The sequence below is a fragment of the Oncorhynchus masou genome, chromosome 5, assembly GCF_036934945.1.
Source record: "Oncorhynchus masou masou isolate Uvic2021 chromosome 5, UVic_Omas_1.1, whole genome shotgun sequence".
NCBI lineage: Eukaryota > Metazoa > Chordata > Actinopteri > Salmoniformes > Salmonidae > Oncorhynchus > Oncorhynchus masou.
Genome location: NC_088216.1, coordinates 18,432,564 through 18,442,357, shown reverse-complemented (window position 1 = coordinate 18,442,357; position 9,794 = coordinate 18,432,564). Strand labels below are relative to the sequence as shown.

The 9,794-nt window shown below is 44.3% G+C and overlaps 1 protein-coding gene across 3 annotated transcripts; it reads right to left on the bottom strand.

Annotated features, from left to right (window-relative positions):
• Positions 1-1,320: 1,320 nt before the first annotated feature.
• On the bottom strand, positions 1,321-9,549 carry lyl1 (LYL1 basic helix-loop-helix family member). 3 transcript variants are annotated; one of them, XM_064962112.1, is made up of 4 exons: positions 8,854-9,549; positions 5,583-7,088; positions 2,914-3,008; positions 1,321-2,524 (listed from the first exon to the last, which is right to left on the bottom strand). In XM_064962112.1, the coding sequence occupies exons 2-4, from the start codon at positions 6,350-6,352 to the stop codon at positions 2,004-2,006; spliced, it is 1,386 nt and encodes a 461-aa protein (XP_064818184.1). In that variant the 5' UTR covers positions 6,353-7,088; positions 8,854-9,549; the 3' UTR covers positions 1,321-2,003. The 3 variants fall into 3 exon arrangements, with proteins under 3 accessions (XP_064818184.1, XP_064818178.1, XP_064818180.1); XM_064962106.1 differs by having other exon boundaries at positions 1,321-2,527; positions 8,854-9,546; XM_064962108.1 differs by lacking the exon at positions 8,854-9,549 and adding an exon at positions 7,404-7,745 and having other exon boundaries at positions 1,321-2,527.
• Between the last annotated feature and the right edge of the window lie 245 nt (positions 9,550-9,794).

Genomic DNA, 9,794 nt, shown 5'->3' with positions numbered 1-9,794 from the left:
CCATAAACAGAAGGATTGAACCCATGTATTGAACGAAGCTCATTTCCTAAATGTAATGGATGACTGATTGAGTGCAGACAAGGCATTCTCTCAGAGTGGTATTCTAGGGGTAGTGTTAGGGTTGAGCTTGGATGTGGACATGAAGCTACCAACTGGGCACACACTGGTTGGATCAGCGTTGGTTCCACGTCATTACAATGAAATGTTGAACCAACGTGGAATAGACTTTGAATCTGTGCACAGTGGGTAGGGTTATGGTTATGGGCTATGGCTTGGGTTAGGGTTGAGCTGAGCTGTGGACAGGAAGTTGGTGTTAGGGTTGAGCTGGGATGTGGACAGGAAGTTGGTGTTAGGGTTGAGCTGGGATGTGGACAGGAAGTTAGTGTTAGGGTTGAGCTGGGAGGTGGACACGAAGTTAGGTTTAGGGTTGAACTGGGAGGTGGACAGGAAGTTGGTGTTAGGGTTGAGCTGGGATGTGGACAGGAAGTTGGTGTTAGGGTTGAGCTGGGATGTGGACAGGAAGTTGGTGTTAGGGTTGAGCTGGGATGTGGACAGGAAGTTAGTGTTAGGGTTGAGCTGGGAGGTGGACACGAAGTTAGGTTTAGGGTTGAACTGGGAGGTGGACAGGAAGTTGGTGTTAGGGTTGAGCTGGGATGTGGACAGGAAGTTGGTGTTAGGGTTGAGCTGGGAGGTGGACACAAAGTTAGGGTTAGGGTTGAACTGGGAGGTGGACAGGAAGTTAGGGTTGAGCTGGGAAGTGGACATGAAGTTGGTGTTAGGGTTGAGCTGGGATGTGGACAGGAAGTTGGTGTTAGGGTTGAGCTGGGAGGTGGACACGAAGTTAGGTTTAGGGTTGAACTGGGAGGTGGACAGGAAGTTAGGGTTGAGCTGGGAAGTGGACATGAAGTTGGTGTTAGGGTTGAGCTGGGATGTGGACAGGAAGTTGGTGTTAGGGTTGAGCTGGGAGGTGGACACAAAGTTAGGGTTAGGGTTGAACTGGGCTGTGGACATGAAGCTAGGGTTCATATTAATTAATTCATATTAGATAAATAAAAATACAAAATATTCTTATGTGCACTTTCTCACAACACACTTTTTATAGGATCACAAACCAACTTACAGCCATAAAATAAGCACAGTTGATTTTCTGAACACAAAAACACATCTTCACCCCTTCACACAACAATACTTTGCCAGCGACTACACTGTCTGTTTCTCAAACTGGACACAGCAGCGAAACAATTGTATGGGTTGAGAAATTGTGCTGATAACAGGGCTGCATGTATTCTGGAGTGCAATAAGAGGATGTTGAATAAGGAAGAGAGAACTAAAACACTCTTTATTTCAGTCAGCTAGCACGGTCAATGTCCCGTATGGCACCCTATTCCCTACATAGTGCACTACTTTTGACCAGTAGTGCACTAAACAGGAAATAGTGTGCCATTTGGGACAACTGTGTCACAATGTTGTCCTCTAAGGGAGGGAGGGTGGGACCATCTTCTTCATCTGACTAAAGAAAGAAACTTAAAAAATTGCCACATAAACTACTTGCTGAAGGTTACCGTCATTGATGTTTTTTAATGTCTCAAACTTCAGGAAGCAAAGCCATGAGGTCAACATGGCTCCTTCAGAGGTTTTAGGGCAACTGACACTGTGCTGACTGGATGTACAAACAGTCAAGCCTACATTTCCCAGGTAGCCCTATAGAAGCCTCAGTTCGGATGAAACAGCTTACGTTACCCAGAAAGCCTCAGTCCCACACTGCAGGACACAAAATCCAGACAGAGGGGCAGTCAAACAATACCACAACCTGCTACAAGAACTCAGAACTGACCTTGCAGATATACCATGTCATTGAAAGAACTACATCGATTCCAAAAGTCTCAAAGATTGCTGGTAGAATAGTAAGTATACTGTACATTTTTGTCCTTTCTGTCAGTTTGTCGGATATGATTTACTACCAGGTATTCAATTTTGTCCTCTTTGTGATGTCACATGTCATGTCACCGCTGGTCTTTGGCAAGTGTCACCGCAGTCCGAATCTGACCTTTGACCTTTCCCGGAATGCCCCGCGGCACCACCTTTGAGCTCTTAGCCCCGCCCCCCAGGTTCTCCTCACTGTCTGTGTTGCTATAGCAACTGGAGGTCGGGGAGGTTGCCAAGGCGATGATCGATGAGTCTGTGGAGTCTCCTCTGTCGTGGTAGACCATAGTTGAAGAGGGAGTGTCACCCTGGAAAAGTGGGTGCATATCCTTGTTGTTCAGCCCCGCTTGGGCCCTCTCATCCTGGGTCTCCACCTCAGGCGGGCCCCTGGCTTTGTCTTGGGACTGGTCGTTGAGCAGGGTGACAAGGAAGTCGATGTACTTCATGGCCAGTCGGAGGATCTCATTCTTGGAGAGCTTCTTGTCTGGAGGGTGGGTGGGGATGAGCCTGCGGAGGTCTGAGAAGGCCCCGTTGACGTTCTGCTGGCGCCAGCGCTCCCGGCTGTTGGTGAACACACGCCTCGCCAGCTTCTGAGGAGGGCCTGCTGGATGAGGATACACAGGCACAGTGCATTAAATACACATACCTACTAGTATGCACATGTACATACATGCAACTGAATATCAGGAAGGTGTTACTAATATTTGGTATACTCAGGAGGTTGGTGGCACCTTAATTGGGGAGGACGGGCTTGTGGTAATGACTGGAGCGGAATCAGAGGACTGGTATCAAATCCATCACATACATAGTTTCCAGGATGCCATTCCATTTACTCCGTTCTGACCATTATCATTAGCTGTCCTCCCCTAGCAGCCTCCTGTGGTGTATGTGTACATACATACACTACATAAACTGTATCTCATTGATTTATCATATGCTGGTATTGGTCAGTAGTCCATGGACAGTCACACCAGTTTATCTTCTATTTACCATCACTGAGATCCAACTCATAGTGTGAGGAGGACCGTCTCTTGATGCTTCTACTGGAAAAGATTCCATAGTTACCAGAGGGACCAAGATGAGAACTGAGAGAGAGAAGGAGAGAATCATATCAAATCTAATCTAATTTTAACGGTCGCTTACAAATACTTACAGATGTTATTGCGGGTGTAGCGAAATGCTTGTGTTCCTAGCTCCAACAGTGCAGTAATATCTAACATACACAAAAATACACATGAATCTTGGAATTAAGAAATGTAGAAACATTAGGACAAGCAATGTTGGAGTCCGGAGTACAAATGTATATTAGCAGTTGAAGTCGGAAGTTTACGTACGCTTAGGTTGGAGTTACTAAAACTAGTTTTTCAACCACTCCACAAATGTCTTGTTAACAAACTATAGTTTGGCAAGTCGGTTAGGACATCTACTTTGTGCATGACACAATTCCAGTGGGTCAGAAGTTTACATACACTAAGTTGACTGTGCCTTTAAACTGATTGGAAAATTCCTGAAAATGATGTCATGGCTTTAGAAGTTTCTGATAGGCTCATTGACATAATCTGAGTCAATTGGAGGTGTACCTGTGGATGTATTTCAAGGCCTACCTTCAAACTCAGTGCCTCTTTGCTTGACATCATGGGAAAATCAAAAGAAATCAGCCAAGACATCAGAAAAAAAAGGTAGACCTCCACAAGTCTGGTTCACCCTTGGGAGCAATTTCCAAACACCTGAAGGTACCACGTTCTGTACAAACAATAGTACGCAAGTATAAACACCATGGAACCATGCAGCCGTCATACCACTCAGGAAGGAGACGCGTTCTGTCTCCTAGAGATGAATGTAATTTTGTGCGAAAACTGCAAATCAATCCCTGAACAACAGCAAAGGATCTTGTGAAGATGCTGGAGGAAACAGGTACAAAAGTATCTATATCCACAGTAAAACGAGTCCTATATCGACATAACCTGAAAGGCCACTAAAGAAAACAGACTACGGTTTGCAACTGCACATGGGGACAAAGATCGTACTTTTTGGGGAAACGTCCTCTGGTCTGATGTAACAAAAATGGAACTGTTTGGCCATAATGACCATTGTTATGTTTGGAGTAAAAAGGCTTGCAAGATGAAGAACACCATCCCAACTGTGAAGCACGGGGTGGCAGCATCATGTTGTGGGGGTGCTTTGCTGCAGGAGGGACTGGTGCACTTCACAAAATAGATGTCATCATGAGGCAGGGAAATTATGTGGATATATTGAAGCAACATCTCAAGACATCAGTCAGGAAGTTAAAGCTTGGTCAAATGGGTCTTCCAAATGGGGCACACTTCTTCCAAATCGACAACAAACAATGACATCCATGACCTCAAATAGAATTGAAGTGCAGAAGGAGGCCTACAAACCTGACTCGGTTATACCAGCTCTGTCAGGAGGAATGGGCCAAAATTCATCCAACTTATTGTGGGAAGCTTGTGGAAGGCTACCCGAAACGTTTGACCCAAGTTAAACAATTTAAAGGCAATGCTCCCAAATACTAATTGAATATATGTAAACTTCTGACCCACTGGGAATGTGATGAAAGAAATAAAAGCTGAAATAAATCATTCTCTCTTGTGACATTTCACATTCTTAAAATAAAGTGGTGATCCTAACTGACCTAAGACAGGGGATTTTTTACTAGGATTAAATGTCAGGAATTGTGAAAAACTGAGTTTAAATGTATTTGGCTAAAGTGTATGTAAACTTCCGACTTCAACTGTGTTTATTTGTGGTGGGACGTGTAGAAATTGTGGACAGTATGTGGATAGAATATGTAGTATATCTGAAGAATATGTAGGATAGACTTGTATATGTATAGCAATAGTTAAATATAATGGCCTTGACTACACTACAGTATAACCATATGAAAGTGGGTAAAACATTATTTAACATTATTAAACATTATTATTGTGGTGTCCAAAGAGGGAGGAAGTATCCAAGCAATAAAAGAATACAACTGTAGAAGTACAAACGATGCTATTCAGGGGAGTAATCATATTTTAAATGGTTTTCAAATTGTTAAATGGATTTGAAATGGCAAAAAAAAAACATTGCAAATTGACTGAGGGAGAGAAAGCGAGCAAAGCGATCTGTATGGTGATTATGTTTGGGATGTTGATGGAGTGCGCATGCTGTCAGCAGGCTCTCTCTCATTAGGGCTGACACTGGCAGGGACATGCTGCTAAAATAGAACAACGTTCCTGCTGAAAATGAAGAGGAAGAAGGATATTTCATCATAGTGATTCTAGGAAATGGGGAAGTAGTAGTTCTAGTTTAATAATTGGTTAGGATTAAGGGTTAGGAAAAGCAGAAAGAGAAATCTATGTTATAAACAGTCAGTTGTTGTAGTGAAACTGTCAGTTGTAGTGAAACAGTTTGCCATACAGTATCAGAAAGCCAGTCATAACATGAAATATGATAATGCAAGTGGAGGATGCTGAGGGGAGGACAGCTCATAATAATGGCTGGAATGGAGTCATTGGAATGACATCAACCACATGGAAAACACGTGTTTGATGTCATTCCATTGACTCCATTCCAGCCATTATTATGAGCTGTCCTCCCCTCAGCAGCCTCCACTGGATAATGGAATATAATGTGAATATGAAACATTTCCCTATCACCTGTTGAAGAAGTGGTGTGATGGCAGGTACTGGTGGGGCAGCAGGGGGCCCTGGGAGGGGATCGGTGGGGCCCCTGGTCTGGTCCCTGATAGGGAGGTGAGCTGGGTGAGGCGGATGCCCCCTTGGTGGTGGGTGTGGTGGTAAGGGTCATAGTGGTGGGGGTGGTTGGGGATGGGGTGAAGGGTTGTTAGAGGGGTGTTACTGGGGAGGGAGAGGGGGTGGGGGGGTTTACTGTGTCCCAGACTAATAACAGGGATGTGGTGAGGGAGGGGGGCAATAGAGGAAAAGGAGGAAGAAGAGGAGGAGGAGGATGGGGGGAGGACGGCAGGGGTAGTGGATGTAGACACTGGGGCTGGGAGGAGGGGAGGCGGCGAGGAGGAGGGGGCTTTCGGAGAGAAGGGAATGAAACCTCCTCCCTTGGTGTTGTTTGTTTCCATGGAGACCGGTGGTTCAAGTGCGATGTTGGTGGCGGCAGGGTGGTCAAGCAACTTGGTAGGGGACTCTGGAGGTGGAGGAGGGGAGGCAGGGGGGCTAGGTTGGACAAACCTGTCTCCCGGACTCCCTGGTTCATTAACCGGCGGTGGGCTACTAGCGCCAAGTGAAGGCGGTGAGGGGGTCTGCTGAGGGCTCAGTCGTTCAGACTCCGACAGGGGGTCAGAGGAGGGGGAGGCAGAGGGGGGGTTCAGTTTCTCCATCATGGTACCTGTGGGAAGGCATCCCACCACTGCACCCCTCACCCCTTCCTCTGTTCTGTCTCTCTCACCCAGCATAGTGTCTTGGCCACTAGCTGCTGCTGCTAGACACCTATAGACCCCCACAGACCTCTCTCAGACCCTTATTATGCTGTTAGTCCCCAGGTCCTCCTCCTGTCTACTGCTGTTATTAATCAGTCCAGAGATGTCTGTGATGGGCTGTCTGGGTCCTGGGTTTTCAGGGGTCAGGAGTCAGTGGGTGGTGTTGAAGCTAAGGCTGATGCCCTCGGGTTTGGCTCAGTCCAGTCTTATTGTCACCTCTCATTCTGAGGGCTGTTGCGTGTGTGAGAGCGAGTGCGTGTGTGAGAGCGAGTGTGTGTGTGTGTGAGTTTGTGTGTGTGTGATAGAGAGAGAGAAAGAGAGAGAAGGAAAAAAAGGAGAGAGCGTGTGAGTGTGATCTTGCATTCATGGCCCCACTCAAGAGGCTGTGTCCAATCTACAGTGGCTGGGCAGACGATGCTCACATCAATAATCATGTGCCAGTGTTTACTAGTGGTCTGACTGAGGCATCTCTGGATCTTCTTGGAGCTCCACAGCAGACTGGTTGGTCTGGTTTTAAGTTTAGTAGTCTACACGTCTTTTTCCCATAGCACATCCTGAGGAATAGCCAAGTACGTTGTCTTTGAATGAGTCACCATCGGCCGACACTGTTGATTAGTCCCTCAGTCTGTCTGTCTGTCTTTTCGGATATGAATCAAACTGTCCATACAATCCACATTGTCCCAGGTGCATAAAGATTGGACGGTTTTCAAACCTGTAGAACAAAAGAGATAAGACACATTTGCTTTACATGATTTAGTGGGTCAAATACTGGAATGAATTAATGAATTACATTTTATTTTCGTGTCAAATCACCAGTTGGCAACCCATCCCTTAATGGATTAATTGGCACATAAACAAACATTACAATAATTCACTTTGGTAATTCAGTGATAATTCTTCTTCTGGAAGTGGTGAATATAAAATAAAGCTAGATTAAGAATTTTGAATTAATTAGGAAATTAAAATGATACATTTTTCCATATATAATCTACATCAAAGCTAACTCTAGTATCCCTGGCCCTCTTACGAGCTGATGTCAGGCTCAACATGGTTGTCATGGGTGTCCATTGTTTGGTATCATACTGCGTGTGTGTTTTCCTCATTTCAAGGAAGTTCACAGTTGTCTTATAGGTTCTGCTTCTGCAAGACTTGGATGATTCATTATTCATGGCTGGATTGTGCAACTGTCTCTTCTCCTTATGCAAAGCCTTATGTTTGGGGCCAATCCAACACATCACTGAGTACCTGCCTCTGTATTACCAAGCATGGTGGTGGCTGCATCATGGCAACGGTATGCTCGACATCAGCAAAGGCTGGGGGAGGTTTTTAGGACAGAAAGAAACGGAATAGAGCTAAGCACAGGCAAAATCCTAGAGGAAAACCTGGTTCAGTCTGCTTTCCAACAGACACTAGGAGACAAATTCACCTTTCTGCAGGACAGTAACCTAAAACACAAGGTCAAATCGACACGGGAGTTGATTACCAGGAAGACAGTGAATGGTCCTGAGTGGTGAAGCTACAGTTTTGACTTAAATCTGCATGAAAATGGCTGTCTAGCCTTGATCCCCAACACCTCGACAGAGATTGAAGAATTTTAAAAATGATAATGGGCGAATATTGCACAATACAGGTGTGTAAAGCTCTTAGAAACGTACCCAAGAAGCCTCACAGCTGTAATCGCTGCTAAAGGTGTTAGTAGCATGTAGTGACTCTGGGAGGTGAATACTTATCTAATCAAGAAATATTAGTGTTTACTTTTTCATTCATCTAACAAAAAATGTTTTGAATTTGTCTTCCACTGACATTCCAAAGTATTTCGTGTCGATCATTGGTAAGAAATGACATATAAATCTACACATTTTTGAGAGAGAGAACAGGCAAGGTGAGCTTTCAATATAAACATTTGATTAATGGAAAAGTTTAATTTAAAAAATAACAATGGAACAAATACTCCCAAAGATGTGTCGATGTCTTTATTTTTGTGACATGTTTTTTCGTAATATTTTGTCAAATGTTTAATTAATGTTCGTAATGATTCAGAATTGTTTTTTGTTATTCTTTGTTTCTTTTGACACGAGACAAAAATCATATTGTATTTCTGTGTAAACTCAATGCACTCATTTGTTGTTAATTTCAAGTCATAAATTATGAATATAATTTGGTGGTCTTATATCTGTATGGCTGCAAAGATATATATCTTTTTATGTATATGATGTTATGTTTATTGTAGCTGTGGTAAATACACAAACATGTATTTTATTGTAATGTTTTCTACATTATTTATTTGATCAAAGAACAGGCAAAGACACATAACAGGTTTTCCTCCATAAAAAAAAATTTGCACAAAGAAAAATGAACTATAACTTCATGCAATAAATTAACAACAATAATTTACGATAAATTGAGAAATGGCTTTGAACTCAATAGCATTTATCCTATACAGTAATATTTCAATTGACCAGTGCAGACCTACTCACCTACGCAGCATGAAAACCAGCGTGCTCTGTCAGTACAGTTGTTTACCCACAGGACCCTACAGTACCATAGGTAAGGTAGCACATGGCACATCTACTTTGCTTTCCGTCCTCCTTAAATAAATTGGGAACTCCAGTAATGTTTTAAAAAAAGGTGTAATGTCAAAAATCCAAAAGACCAAGAGATGAAGTCAAAAATTGGTCAAGGAATAACAAAATTAACAAAATGCCCTTTTGAATCCTTTGTGGTGATTCTGTTGAACGAAGGCGCACAAGCTGACAAGGTGATGCTGACCATGTCATACTCGTGTTCTTATGTCATTCTCTAGTTCCCAATCTCTCTTTCTTTACTTTCTTCCCTCCTCTCCCTCCATGCCAGGAAGAGACAGAGCACTAGTTGGATGGCGAGAGAGAGAGGTGAGAGAGAGAGAGAGAGAGAGAGAGAGAGAGAGAGAGAGAGAGAGAGAGAGAGAGAGAGAGAGAGAGAGAGAGACAGAGAGAGAGAGAGAGAGAGTGAGAAAGAGAGAGGGAGGGAGGGAGCAAGAGAGAGAGAGGGGGCAAGAGAGAGAGGGAGAGAGAGGGTGCGAGAGGGAGCGAGAGAGAGAGGGAGAGAGAGCGAAGGGATAGACTGAGAGACACAGAAGAGAGAAAGAGAGAGAGACAGAGAGAGAGAGAACTTCGTTGTAAGGAGAGTTTTTCCGCTCCCCACTGGACAAGAGGATGTGCTAGTACAATGTGGTGGCTACTGATAACGCTCTCAAAGCCGCCTGTGGCCCGCAGATAAGGAAATGTACCCCCCTCCTCTTCTCCCCCTCCCCCCAACCCCAATACCAACACACGCTCGCGCATACATGCACACGTACGCATGCGCATACAATCTCACTCTGTATAGACATACACTCATGGGTTCACACACACACAGGCACGCGTCGTTCCACCAGGGC